This window comes from Elaeis guineensis, chromosome 5 (assembly GCF_000442705.2).
Source record: "Elaeis guineensis isolate ETL-2024a chromosome 5, EG11, whole genome shotgun sequence".
Classification (NCBI taxonomy): domain Eukaryota; kingdom Viridiplantae; phylum Streptophyta; class Magnoliopsida; order Arecales; family Arecaceae; genus Elaeis; species Elaeis guineensis.
This window is the reverse complement of record NC_025997.2, coordinates 5,299,061-5,317,578: the sequence shown is the minus strand read 5'-3', so window position 1 is coordinate 5,317,578 and position 18,518 is coordinate 5,299,061. Positions and strand designations below refer to the sequence as shown.

The 18,518-nt window shown below is 41.7% G+C and overlaps 1 protein-coding gene across 2 annotated transcripts; it reads right to left on the bottom strand.

Annotated features, from left to right (window-relative positions):
* Positions 1-6,004: 6,004 nt before the first annotated feature.
* On the bottom strand, positions 6,005-10,286 carry LOC105044635 (L-type lectin-domain containing receptor kinase VIII.1). 2 transcript variants are annotated; one of them, XM_019850303.3, is made up of 2 exons: positions 6,853-10,286; positions 6,005-6,623 (listed from the first exon to the last, which is right to left on the bottom strand). In XM_019850303.3, the coding sequence occupies exon 1, from the start codon at positions 9,113-9,115 to the stop codon at positions 6,908-6,910; it is 2,208 nt and encodes a 735-aa protein (XP_019705862.1). In that variant the 5' UTR covers positions 9,116-10,286; the 3' UTR covers positions 6,005-6,623; positions 6,853-6,907. The 2 variants fall into 2 exon arrangements, with proteins under 2 accessions (XP_019705862.1, XP_010920903.1); XM_010922601.4 differs by having other exon boundaries at positions 6,611-6,729.
* Between the last annotated feature and the right edge of the window lie 8,232 nt (positions 10,287-18,518).

Sequence of the window (18,518 nt, the reverse complement as noted above, 5' to 3'; positions counted from 1 at the left end):
TTTAAAAAGAAGGGCGGGCGGGCAGAGAAGGTGCGGTTGGTAAAAAATATTTAGGTTGGTACAGTTCGAAAGTCCAACACCAATTTGGTTACCCTGTTAAAACTGGGGGTTTTAGATGGAGTCGCTCTCAAGAAAGTTAGAAAAAGACTAGAATAAGACTGGATTGTTATGGTTGTGATGGGAATTATAATGACTTGAGGTAATTTGTTTTGCTAATTCGAGGATAAGTAGCTTGCTCTACAAAGACTAGTAGTCTGTCCAACTCAGCCAAGTCTCTGGTAAAAAGAATGGCAGCTAATATCGGATGGTTTGTGAAAAGAAAAAGGAACCATCAAATGATTTATGAAGTAAAAATTATGGCTCGTTATAAAATTGAATATGATTTTACTTAATTACTTCTTATTTTAATTATCACTGTCCTTCTATTTGATTTTCATGCGAGACATATTTGCCATGGACAAATGAAGTTTCACTTTGAAGCTGCTTCATATTGATGTTTTTTTCATAAGATTGGCATTAACAAAAGTTCTATCCTTCCAGATCCTTTTCTTTAAAAAAGGAAAATTTCTTAGATGCATAGGCAAGATAAAGTGTTAATCTTGTACTCTTTTTTTCAAGTGTTGATGGCAAATGTACTTACGGATGAGGAGGTATATATAACGAAACTTTAGATTTAGATGCATAGTAAATCTATATGACTTGCCTAAAGTTGGACATGCTCGTGGTTCCAAAATATCTAAAAACTGTAGATTTTTAAATTTGCCCCAAGTCATATAACCTCATTTTCTCAGGCAACATGATGTTCCTCCCAGGCCTTCCTGACTTAAAACTTTTAGGTCATTGGAAATAATGATGCACCGTTCATTATCTCTTACAAATTTGTATTTATTCCAAACATATTTTACTTTGAGAATTACTAAAAATTACGATCATTTCATCGGTAAATACCGGATACGTGCATGAAAACATACAATCACCTATGCATGCAACATGAAGCCTTGCACATGAAAGTTCACGATCCACACATCAATAAGTGGCAGATGATCGAATAAGGCTAACATGTGTGTCCTACCTTAATAAATCAATGATTGATCTGAACCCTTCGGAGAGAATCCGAACTAATGCACGATAATTTGGGCCTTTGTCCACCCTTGAATATTCACTTACATAGTTGCAGCTTCCCTACTGTAGGGCTTATAATGCTAAAGTTTCACTTGATTTTCAAGCTAGAAAAACTAAGTGATGGTTGCTTCCAAATCCTTGCAACCTTCCTAGTGTCCATGTGCTGATCAGCCCATGCATGATGGATGTAGAACTGCCAGAGGATTGTGACCACATAGAACCCTTATATCATAAGACAAACATGGAGTCTGACTTTTTGATAGGGTCTCACTCACAATTCAAGATATACATCCTAAAGAGAATATGATTGTTCTTTTTATTTAACCAACAGACATGCTCCTTTCTAGTGCTCGCTAAATGTTCACCTGTATGGCGAACCACTTTGTAATATCCAATCACTTGTCATTGGCATTTGTTGCCTTGGATCAAGCATATGGATGACCGTACTATGTCTGGTATGACTTGCACTTGTTTTTCCACTTGCACACAATTCTTCATTTATTACATGTGCTATGGTCAAATATAAAATGACTGCGAGGAGAGTTTTCGATCTAAACAAGTTGCGCCAACAAGTTATTAGACTAAATGCTCCATGTGAACATGTAATATTAAGTTGAATCAATAGACTAAATGCTCCGTGTTGATTATTTAAAATTTATAGATATTTAAAGTTTCTACAATATATCATAAATATTTTAAATTTTGACATCTCGAATTCGATCCACAGCAGAGAAGTCCAAGACAAAGAAGCCCAGCAAACTAGACCCGCAGACGTAGACACGCAGGCCTATAAGCTCGGCTTGCCGGTGCCCAGGTCCACTAGCACCCGCGGCTCGCCGGCGCACGGGGCTTGCAGCACGCACGGCCTAGAGTGGGGCTTGCACAGCATGTGGCCCAATGCATCGTGCGGCCCACCGTGTGGTCCAAGAGACTATTTCATGTGGTCCATGTGCGGTCTATGCACGGTCCATGGAAATGTGCGATTCGATGGATGAGAGCGCGATCGTGAGCTGTTTTCCATGATCGAATGGTTAGAAATGCATGCAGGGGTGATCAAACGGTCAGAAGGAATTTTTGGGTCCCAACAGGAGATTGGATTCAACTAGGACCGGATTCAGGCTTTATAAAAGAAGGTAGACGGGTTGAGAAGAGCTTGCAACGGCCGTGGAGCACGGAGAGGGGCTGATAGCAGCTAGAGAGCCTTTTTGAGGATCTTTTGAGAGCCTTTTATGAGGACTTTTTATGCTTCTTGTTGAGAGAGAGATTGATATATGAGAGTTAAAAGGGTGTGATCTCTTGTATTTGTTCTTTCTTTCATAGTGAAACTTATATGCCCATTGAAGGTAAGCCTTAGGCTGATTCACGTATTTGATTATATTTTTGTATATCTCTTTTCTTTATTTCTATTGCAGTATCGACATCTTTACCAATGTTAGCAATCTTGGGTGGGGGATCTATATTCTGCACTCGTGAGGGATCATTCCCAACAAATGGTATCAGAGCACGCAGTTGTTCAGGTTGCGACGATGTTGATCGAGGTTAAAGAAGATGGAGAAGATAGGCTCAATCAAGATAGAGATCAATCGGTATGATGGAAAGAGCAATTTCTCCCTATGGCAAGCAAGGGTGAATGATGTGCTCATCTAACGGGTTGATTGACGTTCTCTTGTGCAAAAAAAGTCAACTACTATGGAGGAAAAGAGTTGGAAGCGGCTCTAGATGCAGTTGGTGAGTACGATCCGTTTGTACTTAGCAAATGATGTGGTGATCTATGTACTTAGCAAGACTTCTTCGATGGCGATGTAGATGAAGCTGGAGGATATATACATGACGAAGTCATTTACTAATGCTTTCTTTCTCTGGAAGCAATTTTACCAGCTTTGAATGAACGAGGAGCAAAGCGTGCAAGAGCATCTCAGCAACTTTTAGAAAATCCTTACAGATCTCTTCAGCGTTGGTGAGAAGATTGAGGAGAAGATCAGGGTGTTGATCTTACTTTTATTACTTTTCTTTCTTTTAAGTCTTTGGTGACTGCTCTTTTTGTGCGGAAGAGCACCATGAAGATGGATGAAGTCATTTCTGTATTTTTTCAGAATGAGATTCTCAGATAGAAGATCGAGCTTCGAGTTCAGGTGGTGACTCAACTTTAATGGTGATTGAAGGTGATGGTGGCAGAAGATGAAGGGACAGAAGATCGTAAAGTGGTGGACGATCCAGGTCCAAGTTGAGATTACAGTAAGATCAGATATTACAGATGTGATGAGTTAGGGTATCGAGTCAAAGATTGCCTATAGCTCAGCGATCGGATGAAGGCTACTGCGGTGGCGGTCCAAGATAGCGATATAGAAAAAAATGATGATGTTCTTCTATATCTGATGAGATATCTATGTTTTTTTCTATAGTAGATTTTAGATTCTGTATGTTCACATTATTTTGTTGCAGAGAAAAGCTGTTTGACTCTCTAGAGAGCAGTGGGGGCACTGTTCATCAGTCGGATGGATCGAACTATGAAATCAAGGACATTGGGACTGTCAGCTTATAGACTAATGATGGAATAGTGAAAAAATTGGACGAGACCCGATACATCTCTAATTTCAGGAGTAATCTAATTTTACTGAGCGGACTGGATTCAGACAGCTATAGATGGAGAGCTGATAATGGAATATTGAAGATTTTGCATGGCAGTAGGATTGTATTGAAGAGGAAGAAGTATGAAGGATATTAGCAGGGAGTTCAGTGTGAGGTGAAACTTTAGGAACCAGTGGGAGCTCAAAGCGAGGTAGAGCTCCAAGTACAGATGAATTGGATACGAGACTGGAGACTTGAAAGGATGACAGGAGATATTACAGGGTGAAGTTTCTATTGTCGTAGGAGGCTATCCCAAGCATGTCTTAGGTCAAGCAGGTCTCAGCATATAATGGAGATAGGATCAAGCGGTCTGACTCGACTTCCCTATTTGCCCATCCATGAGCAGTCAGGTATTTATTCCAAAGCATGGGGGCGAGATTATCCAGAAATTCTCGAAGTTACGTTAAGGCCGACTATCGAATTGAGGTGAAGACTGTTAGATTTTGACGTCTCGAATTCAATCCACAGCAGAGAAGCCCAAGATAGAGACACCTAGCAGACCAGGCCCGCGGACGCCAGCACAACCTACAGGCATCTACCCACAACCGTGCGGGGGCCTGCAAAGCGTGTGGCCCAGCGCATCGGGCGGTCCACTGCACGGTTCAGGAGACCGCCTCACGCGGTCCACGCACGGTTTATGCATGGTCCACTTGTGGGAACACGTGATCACGAGCTATTTTGCATGATCGAACGGTCAGGAATGCATGCGGAGGTTATCAAACGGCCAGAAGGGGTTTTTGAGTCCCAACAAGAGATTGGATTCGAGTAGGACTTGATTCGGGCTCTATAAAAAGAGGCAGACGGACTGAGAAGAGCTTGTAGCGGCTGTGGAGCATAAAGAGAGGCTGGTAGTGGTTTGTAGTGGCCAGAGAGCCTTTTTGAGGATTTTTTGAGACTCTTTTGTGAGAATTTTTTGTGCTTCTTGTTGAGAGAAAGATTGATATATGAGAATTGAGATGGTGTGATCTCCTCTTGTATTTATTCTTTCTTTCACAGTGAAGTTTGCATGCTCTGTGAAGCTAAGCATTGGGCTAATCCACGTATTTGATTGTATCTTTGTACATCTCTCTTCTTCCTTCCTATTGCGATATCAACATCATCATCAGTATTAGTGATCTTGGACGGAAAATTTATATTTCGCACTCGTGAAAATTCTTCTCAACAATGTAAACCTTATGTAACCTTATTTATATTCCTATACTACTTTCAAGTTCCTCTGCTATCACAAGCCATGGAACTTGATGGAATCTCTTTCTCATAGATAGGCAGTCTGCTTAATGACCCAGCCAACTACTGCCCTTCACATACACCCGCTAACACATGCACTGTAAGCGCCACCATTGTTTTGGGTCGGCAGCACCAAGTTGGCCAGTTTAAGTATAGGATAACTTTTTGGAAAGATGAAATCTATAAAACAACACATTTTTTGATGGAATAGTTTTGTCCATGTTTATCTTAGTTAACTGGCTTAAGTAAACCAAAATTTGGGCACTGACTGCTGTCGAATTTTGTAAAGTCCCCCGTTACACTCCTTCAAACTTTTCGAACTCAAGCAACTAATCAAGCAGTTCAGCCTAAATGGAGTCAAGTGGGTCTATAACGCATAAACACCCAAACAGTTTAGCCTAAATAAATGGAGTTAAAACTTTTTTTTTTTTTTTTTTTGGGGGTAAGTATAGGAGCATGAACTGTATCAAGGTAAATGGGAGAGTTGAAACATCTTGTCACGACAATTTGCACTCATCCTCTTACCATCAAATTAACACCATCCCTTTCAATCAAATCACGACAAACTGAGCGCCTAACCACCATTCTACTTACTGTTTCTGTAAAAGCCACCAAAACAGTAATTAGTTTAGGTTTTAAGTTGCTCTCACCTGGACTTGGACGTATGACAGGTCAACAACCTTGATACCCTCATCATCCAGTGCCTGGCGGCTGCATACTTCATGTCAGTGTCATATATTGATGATGGATGGGACTGCAACTGGACCTCTTAGAGCTTCTTGGCATGTTTGATTACAAGAAAAAAGAGCTCGGAAGAGAGCATCTTTCAAGATGTCTCTTTAGCAAAAGCGTGAATCGTTGACTTTTAATGAAACAAGAAGCTGTAGGAAGTCCAGGTTTGAGGAGCTCTTTTTTCCTGTAATCAAACATGCCAAAAAGCGTGAATCGTCAAGATTCGCGCTGAATTTAGGAAATCCTTTTTCAATCTTACCAAGAAAAAACATTTTTGGTTTTCTAAAAAAAAAAAAAAGAAACCAAATTTTCCTCCAAAGCAGCAGTTGTCAATCAGCAGAGATCAAGTCCCGTCTTCAAAAAGATACCTATGGAGACATAATTCTCCAAAAATGTTTTCCCTTCTTCCTTCCAACCAAAGATCGGAATACCAAATTCCACCTTATCCCTCCAACAGAGGCAATACGGAATCATCATGGCACGTGACTTCGGCTAGGTTCCCTTCGTTCCCATTTGTTCTCCATTTCAATATACCAATGACTAAACCAGCACCAAATTTCCACGGCCGCCCTCACCCTTACCCTTTACGCAACGCCTCCTTGTCAGCAGCACCAGATCCAAAGGACGGGCCCCCCCCATCCAGTCCCAACCTCTCCTCCCCCATCGCCATACCTGCGCGTAGCGTCATGATGCTGCTGCCTTTCCCTCACTCCCACCGCATCATGCACTCATAATTTTAAACAAGCACGTTCAAGCAAATATATCTGTAATAAATGCATAATAAGTACTTTATACCTAGTAGAAAGTAGGATAATGTCGTCAACAAAGCCTATCCGTCGCCGAGCTAAAATCCAAGCTTAAATCAGCGTCCGCCAATACGAAACAATATACAAGTCATGATATTTTTTTTATTCCTGATAAAACAGGCCCACAGGATATTATTAAATAATAAAATTAATAAAAAAAAAGTCAAAAAAATTAAGAGGTCCCTGATCTACGTTTTGCATGCCATTCTTACACCTATAAAACAAATGATGAATGTAAATTATAATTAATATGAGTAATGAATTTGATATAAATAAATAAATAAATGGGATAGATTTAAAGCATGCCAGCAAGAATTATTGTTATACGTATATATACCGTATTTAACAATCAGAGGCGGACTGGAATCCTATCACGTGCCGGTGAGCAGACGTCATGACCCTCCGCCGCCACCTCTGAGTGTGCTCCGAAGAGAGCAGGAGGAGGAGGAGGAGGAGAGATTGAGTCCCATGGCAGTGTAGTCGGAGACGCTGTCCTGGAGGCTGAGGAGGAGGTGGTGGTTGGCGCTGAAGCTCATGGACGGCTTGGACACCGGCACAAAGGGTGGATCGGCCTCGCCGCTCAGCATCTGGACGACACTCCTCATCCCCGGCCGCAGGTCCGGGTCCGGGCTCGAACATGCCAAACCCACCAACAAAATTCTCCTCATTTCCCCTTCGTCGAACTCGCCCTCCAGCCGCCGGTCCGCCGCCTCTAGAATTCTACCCTCGCCGTGCAAGCCCCACACCCATTCGACCAAATTGCTGCACCACTGGGTGCTGCTGGCGGCGGCCCGGCGGTCGTCGCCATCGATGGGGCGGCGGCCGCAGGCGACCTCGAGGACTAATGCGCCAAAGCTGAAGACGTCGGTTCTCTCGGTGGCGCGGCCGGTGAGGAGGTATTCGGGGGCGAGGTAGCCCATCGTGCCGGCGGTGACGGTGGCGTCGGGGGACTTGTCGTGCTCCACTTGGCGGGCGAGGCCGAAGTCACCGAGACGGGCGTTGTAGCCCTCGTCGAGCATGACGTTGCTGGACTTGACGTCGCGGTGGATCACCTGGCGCTCGCACTCTCGGTGGAGATAGGCAAGGGCGGAGGCGACGCCGATCAGGATCTTCCTCCGGTGGCGCCACGCCAGAGGCAGCGCCTCCGGCTCGAACAGGGCCTTGTCGAGGCTCCCGTTAAGCATGTAGTCGTAGACGAGTAGGATCTCCCCCTTCTCGTAGCACCACCCCTGGAGGCGGACCAAGTTCCGGTGCCGAAGGCTGGCGATGATGGAAAGTTCCGAAAGGAACTCCGACCTCGCCTGTGCTCCGCCATTATCACCGTCGCCGCTCTGGATGCATCGCTTGACAGCCACCATCGCGCCGGTCTCCGGGATGATGCCCTTGTACACGGTCCCGAAGGCGCCGTGGCCAATGATCCGAGATTGGTCGAAGCCTCGGGTGGCAATGCTCAGCTCCCGATAGCTGAACTCCCTCGGGGTCTTGACAATCTCCGAAGCCGCCACCAAGCTGTCCCATTTCTTGAGGGCTTTGGCACGCCGGGAGAAGGCCCAGATGCCGACGCCGGCACAGGCAGCGACGAAGAAGGCTCCTGCCATCGCCACCCCCGCCACGGCGGCAGGGCCCTGCCTGCAGAGCCCGTTGCTCTGGCATGACGACGACGAATGGGCCACGGCGATCTCGTTGCCCGGGCCCGCGGCCGCGGCGATGGAGACGGACGGCGAAGGGGCGGAGACGTTGGAATTGGGGGAGTCGAGATTCGGGGAAGTAGGGGAGGGGACGGCACTGGGAGAGGGAGAGGAGAAGCTCCACCATTCGATGCTGTGGATCTCGGTGCTCCCCTGGGTGGATCCGGAGAAGCCGACGAAGGTGAAGTCGTCGACGAATTGGCCGAGGTCGAGGGGGACGGAGAGGACCGGATCGGCAGGGCGGACGGTGGAGTAGGAGACGAAGACCTGGAGGAGCCCGCGGTCGGCGGCGCCACCGCCAGCGCCGCCATACTCGATCCAGGCGTTGATGTGGTCGCCGCTCTTCAAGTCGATGCCGGCAGAGTCCAGATCAGCGGCCTGGGCGGAGACCATGCTGTTGAGGTCCACCCCGACGTGGTTGCCGTTGATGTCCTGGAACTCGACGTCCATGAGGGTGTCGAACTCGACGGCGACAACGGAGGGGGCGCCGGCGCCGGCGCCGGCGGAGGCATTGAGGAGACCGAGGAAGCCTCCGGCGTCGCCAAGGGCGCGGTCGTCGGAGGTGAGGAGGAAGGCGAGGCCGCCGCCGATGGAGGAGGGGTTGAGATTAGTAATAGAGAAGGAGAAGAAGGTGGAGAAGGGAAGGGGGAGGCGGGTAGAGGGGTGGCGGAGGCGGACGGGGTCGGCGTAGAGGGCGCGGCCGGAGCCGGAGTTGGGGACAGGCAAGTCCCGTGAAAGGCGGATGCTGCCATTCTTGAGATGGGCGTCGCCCAAAAGCTTCAAACTCCCGAGCGTCAGGGTCCGGAAGTCGAACCTCGTGGCCGAACCGCCTTCCAACAAGAGAAATAATAAGAGGAAAAGGGGGAGCAAAACGGGGTGGCTCTGTAGCTGATACTGTTGTTCCGGCGGCATTGTCAGGAATGCCGGCGATCCATCAGCCGGAGTTCTTAGAGAGAGAGTCCGTAGGAAAGGGAGAAGGTATAATGGACGATTCTTGGGACGGAAGGTAGGTGGAGTGAAGCAGAGGGGGCTTTTGTTGAGTTGGAAAGGGGGAAAGAGGATTGAAGTGGGGCTTGGGTTGACAGAGAGAGAGAGAGAGGGAGAGTGCAGAGGGAGGTGACGTAGACAAGTGGCGAAATAGGATGCCACGTGTCCCACTAGCAACGGTAAACTAGAGGGCGATGGGGAAGTCGGATGAGAGCGGGGAGGAGACCCCGTTTGGGTCCACTGTTCATCGGCCCCAGAAATTAATTAAGCCTGCAGCTAAATGGCGGAAATAACGACCGTTGGAACAGGAAGTACGTATGACGGAACAAGTCCAGCCAAAGACTGGACGGGACTAATAACCCAACGGAAGTACGTATGCCGGAACCAGTCCTGCCAAAGACTGGACGGGACTAATAACGGCCGTTACTGATACGTAGCGGGGGGGGGGAGAGCACCGAGCTGGCGATGGGAAAGTGGAACTCGGCGGTGTTAATTATTCGCGCGAGCATGTGATGTGAAGGCGCGGTCGTGGGTTCTGGCAGCCTTTCCTCACCTTTCTTCTTGGCTTTCTATTTGACAACGGCCCCGGTGCGCGTGCAACATCATAACGTTGGCAGACAGGAGCGGCCCCAACGTGGAGAAATTATTGCCTATACTGCGCGCACCAATCTGACCGTGCACGCAGCCAATAACGGCCGATGATTGCTGTGATGCACATAATTCGTGTTTGATGAACGAGGGATACGAAAACTAGCGGCTGTATGTACGTGTATGGTTGTAGGCAATAATTTCTTACCAACTTGGCGACTTGGGCTCCTACGTGGAACCATTTCAGCGGTCTCATCCACCAAAAGTGCCATCGGGTGCGTCCTGCTCCGTGCTCCGAAATGTTCGTAGATGACGCGTCCCCCGTCGATTTTTTTTTTGGGTACTTCTCCTTTGCCTTCAACTCTTAGTAAAAAAAGGAAAAAAAAAAATGCAGAATTTAAACTCTCGGTGCGACAACTCTGAAGGCCAAAGACAAGGAAGCCATCACGCTGCAATTGCATGCCTCGGTCCGTGAGGGGAGCGGCCGGTCCGAGGCGGAGAAGGCAGCTTGAGGCGGGGAAAAGGGAGGGGGGCAGAATAACACTCTTCTATCGTGTGCACCGTGCATGTAACCAAACTTTGTCCTCCTCATTTCAGACACCTTTTATTTATTTTTCTATTAGTTGGTATCATTGTTTTATCGCGCCATTAGTGTATATTACCTTCTCTGATTAGGTGAAAAGAGATTGGTATAAAATCTTTCCTCATACTTCATAAATCTATCCAGTTACTCGAAGTGGTGGTTGCGGACAAGAATCTTGGAGCATCCGCACTCCGTGGAGTGGATTATACGCATTGGTTGCTCTTGCTTAGCTTAGCTTTCCAAATAATTCATTCATATTATTATTATTATTATTTTTATATATGCGCAAAGACCCTTTCATATTCACATTAGCTTTCTTGTGTGCAACGCACGGTTTGTATGGGGGGAATATGTATAGCTTCTAAAGCCTTGCCCTTTGTTAGAGGGCTGGCTACCGGCATCACTAGGGCTCCACGGTCCGTCCAACCATTGGGATTTCGTCCGAATCTTGTAAAATAAGATGAATGATTGTCTGCATCGCAGGGACCTCGATACTTTTTTCTGTTGTTCTTTTTAGATATGGGGACCCCGACATTGATGGAGTGTTAAGCAAATCGCGAAAGAGTTTCCTCGCAACGCCCACCGGTGTGGGCCAGACCCAACGTGAACCGCTCAGAATATGAAAAGTTTCGAGACCCACCATGACCATTGCGAGTCTCAGAATGGCCTCTGGATCATATAGGAATTAGGCGCAATATAATCCAAGGAAATGCAGCTGTCAAATGAAGAAAGAATCACCAACCTACAATCAGAATGCAGATTAAGCCAATGCTCCAGCTGGAATTTCTTGCTCTTGACATCATTAGGCCCATTAACAGCCCAAGTGACGCTCTGTCGACACTTGTTTAAGGAGCTGGACCAAGAAATCGATGAAGCCAGACAGACTCCACGCGACTTAAAGTGATCAATATTTTAGTCATGTGTAGTATTTTAAAATCTTTCTTGTTTTCTTTACTATTTTATTTTTGTTTAGATTTACTATTTTCTTCTGTTGGCTGCCATTCCTTTTTGTATGTTGATAAAACCATTGATTAACACAAGCAGTATCCCCACCGAGGGTTAGCCTCACATGTAAAGGAATCATATTGCTTGCAACCTTGAAGATTCCCGGCACAAGAAGATGGCAACAGTATTAAAAATAACAAATACAGAAGTAGCAAGACAAACAATAAAAATTACTCGATGGACAATGAATATGGTCATTATCTGACTGCTTGGTGTGCTCTGTGAACGATGAAACTTTTTTCCAACAACAAGACGGATCGTTGATATGGATGAAGCCCGAAAGGATCGGGAAAGTGGTAAGATGATAGGTCAAAAACTGGGACAAATAGGCAGAGACTTTAAATCATCGGTTAAGACAGATACTGAAAAGGCTAACCAAACGAGAAACCATATGACGAAGCTTTCAACAGAACAAATTGAGGTCAAGGCACCTAACTAGGCAAAGAGAACACCAACGTACAAAATCCTGAAAGCAGTTGATTTGGTTAACCTGTTGATAAGCCTCAAGCCTTCAGGCGACCAACCAAGCAGCAAAGGATCAAATAATTCTGCCACTTAAGAAAGTATGCAATTTACGTTGAACTTAACATGCTATATGGCGGGTCAAGTATTTATGGTTCATACATCTAGTTGGTAAGCTAGTCAATGCTGCAATTAGTTATCCGAGAAAGCTTTTGTAAACAGAACTTTTGTATATTTATCTACAAGCAGAAGAAACCTGATCAAAGTATTTCCTATATGTGGCATCCTTGGTGAGAAACACTAGTAAGAATTCAACTTATGCCATTGATTCTATCAGTGAATTTGAAACCTCCACTCCAATCTCTTTACCTTTCAATTTAGCAAATTAATAATGCTTTTTATCTATATAGGAATGGCTTTTCTACTAAATTATAAAGCTAATAAATTGAACAAAAAAAATAAAGCTGATGATTTCTACATCATTATATAGTCTTATAGAAGCCAGGTTGCCATTGCCTCCATATTATATATGCTATTATGGTACAAACTCTTGCAGTACAAATCCATCCATAAACCACTGCAACTCTCAGACAAATGATACAAAACAAGTATTGCAAACTAAGTTTCTACTGTACTATATTTTTGAGTCATTTAATTCCACTAAAAGTATGTTTCTGCTAATATTGTGTAATCCTTACCATGCTTGTTTCAGACTGTATGCATTCAAGAGATGCATGTTTAAGTTTGCACTTACCTCAAGTGTGATTGGCTGATGAAGAGCAAACAAGTTGATGTGCATGCAAGAAATACCTAGATTCTCCAAGTACAGGTTGCATTTGTTTTTGATAATCTCTAAAAAGAGGATAACAGCCGTAAAACAAAGTTAATGAGCTAAAATATAGAGAATTTACAGAAGGATACAAGTCTAAAAACATATTATTTAAACATTAATGATCATATGCTTGTCGTTAACCTAGTACAAGCATATAACAGTTGGAAAGAGCCAACGGAATCCTTCCACACAACCGAAGCTAGCATTTATGCAAGCAGTTTGCAGCCTTGTAGACAGAATTCGAAGTGGTGCAGAAGCAGTTACAGGAGCAAGTGTGGAGCAAGGAAGCAGATAATTTAAAGCAAGTTGAAAGAATCATTTCGGAAGCGGGTTTGGGTTTGAGTCTCTGGGGAGTTTCAAAGCAGGGATGTTATCCTATGTAGAAGGTTCCTGCCACCAAATTTTGTGGTGGCCTAGGAGGCTCCATGAGAACAATGATAAACGCCAATAAATCTATATATTCATTACTCCTACTCCTCACCATAGCAAGTCCTGCTATATGAGTTATAAATAAGGCAATTGAAAAGTAATTATCCTGCTGAGGTGAATCAAAGTGCTGTTGGCAACAATGCACTATCTGCTGTAATCTGTTCAAGCTTGGATTCTGAAATCATTAAAATATTGATAGTCAAATTTGATGTCAAAAAAAAAAAAATGATATCATATTACATGGTGGATTGACTATTATGATTATTATATCAACTTGATAACTTTGCTGCTTGGGAGATGGTTAATGTATCCAACGATGGAAGAAATCAAAGAAGAAATGAACCTTCTTCCTTGTTTGGTGGAAGATTTGGGGAGACTGAAATCAAAAGATTTTAAAAACAAGTCTAAAAGAACAGAAGAGATCATGGATGTAGTTCCCTAAAAATGTTTGGGCTAGTTCAGACTATACATCATAACTATCAACCTGCAATTCTCCTTTCTTCCACATATCAATTTTTACATGAAATCTCCTTTAAATTCTCATATATGAACAAGTAACTTTTAAATATGTTTACTTTTATAAATTCAGTTAAGTGTCTGGCTCTAATATGCTCACTGTTTTAACTTTTACATGTTCCTTTTGATGTCAAAACATCAATGGAAGAATCCACATGAAGAGAGAAAAACAACTTATTTTGCAACAAAGGTATGGGGCCAAGGGTCATTACTTTTTTCTCAAAGAAGTACACAATAAGCTGATTAAGTTGGGGCTTGGAAATAAAATTGACATATTTATTATACAGAAAGGGCAACACATAACCATGTATGTGACACTAAGAAGCCACTAAAATTTGGATATCACAATGAAAATCAAGGAACTTGAATTTTGTTATCTGAAGAGGGGTTTCCAATCATTATGTTAGGCACTTAAGCTATTATGAAGAAAGATGACCGACCCATCTTCTGCAAACAATCATCTGTAGGAACTCGCTTGAGGGATTGAGGATAACAACAATGAGGATCACCAAATTGAAAGAAGGAAGATAGATAGATAAAACCAGCTTTGTCCATTAACAAGCTATGCAAAAGTGAGCCAACAAAAGTTAAGCATGTTATAAAACATCAGCACTTCAAGTGCTAACCAAAAAGTAGAGATTTATTTGCCTCAGAGACAGAAAAGTGACTACAAGGTAAATGTCTAATCATAATATAGCTGATATGAAACAAAGATTGAGGATGTTAAAAATCAAGACATTAAAGATACTGAACATTTTCACTAAAAAAAAGAAGATATTAAGCATAAATTCCATGGTAAACAGTACCACCATCAGGGAGGTATATGGTAAAAAAATCCAACCATGAAATATAAATTTTTAGCCAGCGGTTTCCCAAGAGTTGAGGGAATTCATGAATACCAAGAAATTGAATTCTACCTGTCAACAGAAATATTTATGGTTCTTTGTCAATGTAACAACTGGTGGAAATCCTAATCAACTATGACTCTAAGTGAAACCAAAGATTAAAAATAAAAATCTAACATTTTCGTACGAGCTTTTTCTATGGTAACCTCTTATGCCATATGCTTACAACTGGTAAAAAAGAACAGTATAGCATGTCTTGGAAAATGTTCTTATTATACCATAATGTCTTATTTTATCAAGATATTGTATCTTTAGGGCATTTCTGCACAGAACAACTGATATAGGCACTATTATCTTTGAATTAGTATGCTACAAATGAATTGAATTAGGAAGTCAGTCAGTTCTAGTCTTAGGGCATCTTTGTTTATATATGATTTTTGATTACTTGATGCATAGGTTAGGGATCTTCAAATCATATGATTTTTTATATACAAGTAATTTTAAGGTAGTAGATTACATCCAACAGCTTGGATCATCAATGTAAGATCTCCATTATAGATTTTTGATCCAACTGAATCTAAGCCCAAATCCGATCGATCTTATTCTAGTTTGGTTCTCTCTCTCTCTCTATATATATAGATAGACTAGAATAAGGTCGATCAGGTTTGAATCCAAATCTTGCTAACTTCCCCACTGTTCGATCTCTCCAATTCGCACTGATCTCCATGCAATAAAATAAAAGTTAATGGCCACTTTTCCCTTTGTTTGGGTTTAAAAAATATAAAAAACTAAATCATTAATGTAGAAGGGATGAAAAAATATTAAAAAAAAGGATATTAATGCAGATGGGACGAGGATGGGATTGAGTTTGTGTTTATTCTAGAGTGTTTTTATTTATCCTACCAACTTTATGATTATTTTGAAGTGTTTCTGTTTATTTTGAACTCATTTGTATTTATACCGGACAAATTTGTGTTTATTCTTAGGGGGTTTGTGTTTATTCTATTCAAACTTTATGTTTATCCTACATAGTTTATGTTTATTATGAGGAGATAAAAAGTGACTTGTCCGATCTATATTAATGGTGGGACACCACTTTTTGTCTCCTCACAATAAACATAAACTATATAAAATAAATATAAACTTCGGATGTAATAAATGTAAATCCCTTCAGAATAAACACAAACATATCTAGAATAAATACAAAAAATCCAAAATAAACACAAATAAAACAAACAAAAATACTCTAAAATAAATACAAACTCAAACCCAACCCATCCCATCTGCATTAATGACCTACTTTTTAAATATTTTTTCATCCCATCCAAATTAACAACTTGATTTTTTTAATATTTTTTTCATCCTATCTATATTAATGGCTTGATTTTTTTATATTTTTTCATCCTGCCCATGCTAATAGGCTGACTTTTTTTTTTATATATTTTTTCATCCCATCTGCATTAATGGCCTAACTTTTTTTATACTTTTTCAAAATCCAAACGGATGAAAAAATGGTTGTTAACTTTTTTTTTCTCTATATGAAGATCCACTCAAATCTAATTGACCAAACATATATATATAAGGGTAGATTTTGGTAAGATTTATCAAATTTAGACTTAGATCTTCTCAGATCAAAATTGGATAATGAGGATCCTACATTGATGATCCAAGCCATTAGATTTAATCTATTACCTCAAAACTATTTGTGTACTAAAAATTATATGATTTGAAAATTCTTAGCCTATGCATCAATCAATTAAAAAATATATCTAATTTAATTTTATTTAGGCTATCTAAATTTTGAGTACTTAATACATAGGCTAAGAGTCTTTATGACTTTTAGTGTGCAAGCAGTTTTGAGATAGTAGATCGCATCTAACGGTTTGGATTATTGATGTAGAAACCCCATTATAGAGTTTTGATTTGATCAGATTTGAGTTCAAATCCGGTTGACTTTATTCTAGTTTGGTTATATATACACACGCGCACACATATGCAGGAATGTATGTATGTATGTATATGTATTCATGTATGTATATATGATGTATGTATTTATATGTATATAAAATATTTTCACTTTTCCTATATAAAATGCTTTGGAACCATCTTTACAAGAAATTGAACATTGTAGTGCATTTAATAGAAACAAAGTTGAAAGTCAGAAGTTAAATTCTTTCTTTCCACCAACGGAATTAAGGTCTAACCACTCAAAAGAAAGCAGAAATAATCCTGAAAAGTATTTGATTGCATGAAATCATATCAATTCAAAAGAATATTTTCTTCAAATCACAGTGCAATCACATTCAAGGTTTGCAGCATATAATACTATCTTCTCATGAGCAAATAAATTCTACCAATAAAGAATCATTATATAGAAATTATATGCATTGAGAAGTAAAGCAAGGGGGAAAAAAAAAAGCAAGAAATTAGCCAAAAAACATGATAACCATGCAAGGGTCGGTCATCACTTCTCCTTCGACGGTAATCTGCAAGGTAAAAAAAAAAAAAAAGCAACTTACAATTTGAAAAAAAAAAAAACATCAATGCGGATCATCGTGGAAGGGTAGCATACCTGGCCATTCTTGATTCTGTGAGGCCAACCGTGACTCCGATCCGAAGGAAAAAAAAAAACCCTAAGCTTAGCCATCATTCTCAGAAAAGGAAAGAGATGAGAAAGAATTGGGGATCGAAACGGTGCCACGGAAATCGGTTCGGGTTAAAACTGTTGGCACTGGGAAGAGAAAGAAAAGAGACAACTTAGGAGACAGTAGGAGAGGAGGGAGGATAAAAGAAAAGAAACGACGTGATTGTGGGAAGACGGATGGGAAAGAAAGAAAACAAGAAAACCAGAGCTCGGGAATCGGACGACGCCAGTTTTTTTTTTTTTTTCCTCTTGTGGTGAGAGTCGCGCTGGGCTGGGTCTAAACTCCTACGAGAACTTTGTATTGGTTTCGTGCCAAGCATCTCCAACCCATTGGCCAGCCAGGATTGGATAGCTCGGGACAGAGAGAAGTTATTTGTTAGAACTATTCTGTATCATCTAATAAAAAATTATTATATCAATTCAAAAAAGTATATATTTTTATTGGATGATGCAAGATATATATGATAAAACGGTTTTAATCCATAATTTCTCCTGGACAAGATCTGAACTTGCAGGTGTTTGGTTTCATTGGTCGCAGATTTTGGTTCCAGAAATGGAAAAGAATCAAAATATTTTTTTCTCAAAAAAGAGGCCATCCCTATTTGATTATTTGGGTGCACATGGAAAACAATACTTAGGTTTAACCCATCAAGTTTAGAATAAATTTAAAAAATAAATTCAAAACATACATGCCTTTGTCAAGAGAATGCGTTGTATTTGAACGCATATTGTTCAATTAGAGTCACCATCGAACCCTTGATTGGATGCTATGAACCCTTGCCCCTCGGACAAGAGGGTGGGGGTTTGATTTTGGTTGGAGTTGGCTCTTAAAGGATTGAGTAGGTATCGAGTAGAACAAAAAAAAGGATTAACCCCTCCTATACTCTCTCCTCTCCTCTCTCTCTCTCTCTCTCGCAATTATGTATAGAAGAGAAAGACAGATTGAGAGAGAGTTTTAGCACTAAATTTGACATGGGGCCTAGTTAGGTGCATACAAACCCAAACATCACCCTTATGTGTGCATAATTAGGAAACCTGATTACTTAAATGAGATATGCATATAATATTCTAAGTGGAATTGACACGCAATAAATAGACATGGTGTCATGATAGGTTTTACATACTTTAGCATTGGAACAATACGAATGAAACAACCATGCATTCACAAGTGATCATGGACATTTTGCTGGGATACATGTGTCATTATATTTGTAATAGTTTAGTAGTAGAGGCACAGACAAGTTAGCACCATCTGACCAATTGCTTTTCCCTTTTCTTTAAGGAAAGAAAAACCACATTTTACTGCTACTAATTGCACACCAGCGCACACCAAAGACAATGATGCAGCAAGATGAATGCAAATGGTTGTCACAAGCTTCTACATCCATAATGATCTTTCCCCTTCATTCTCCATCAAGAAGGCA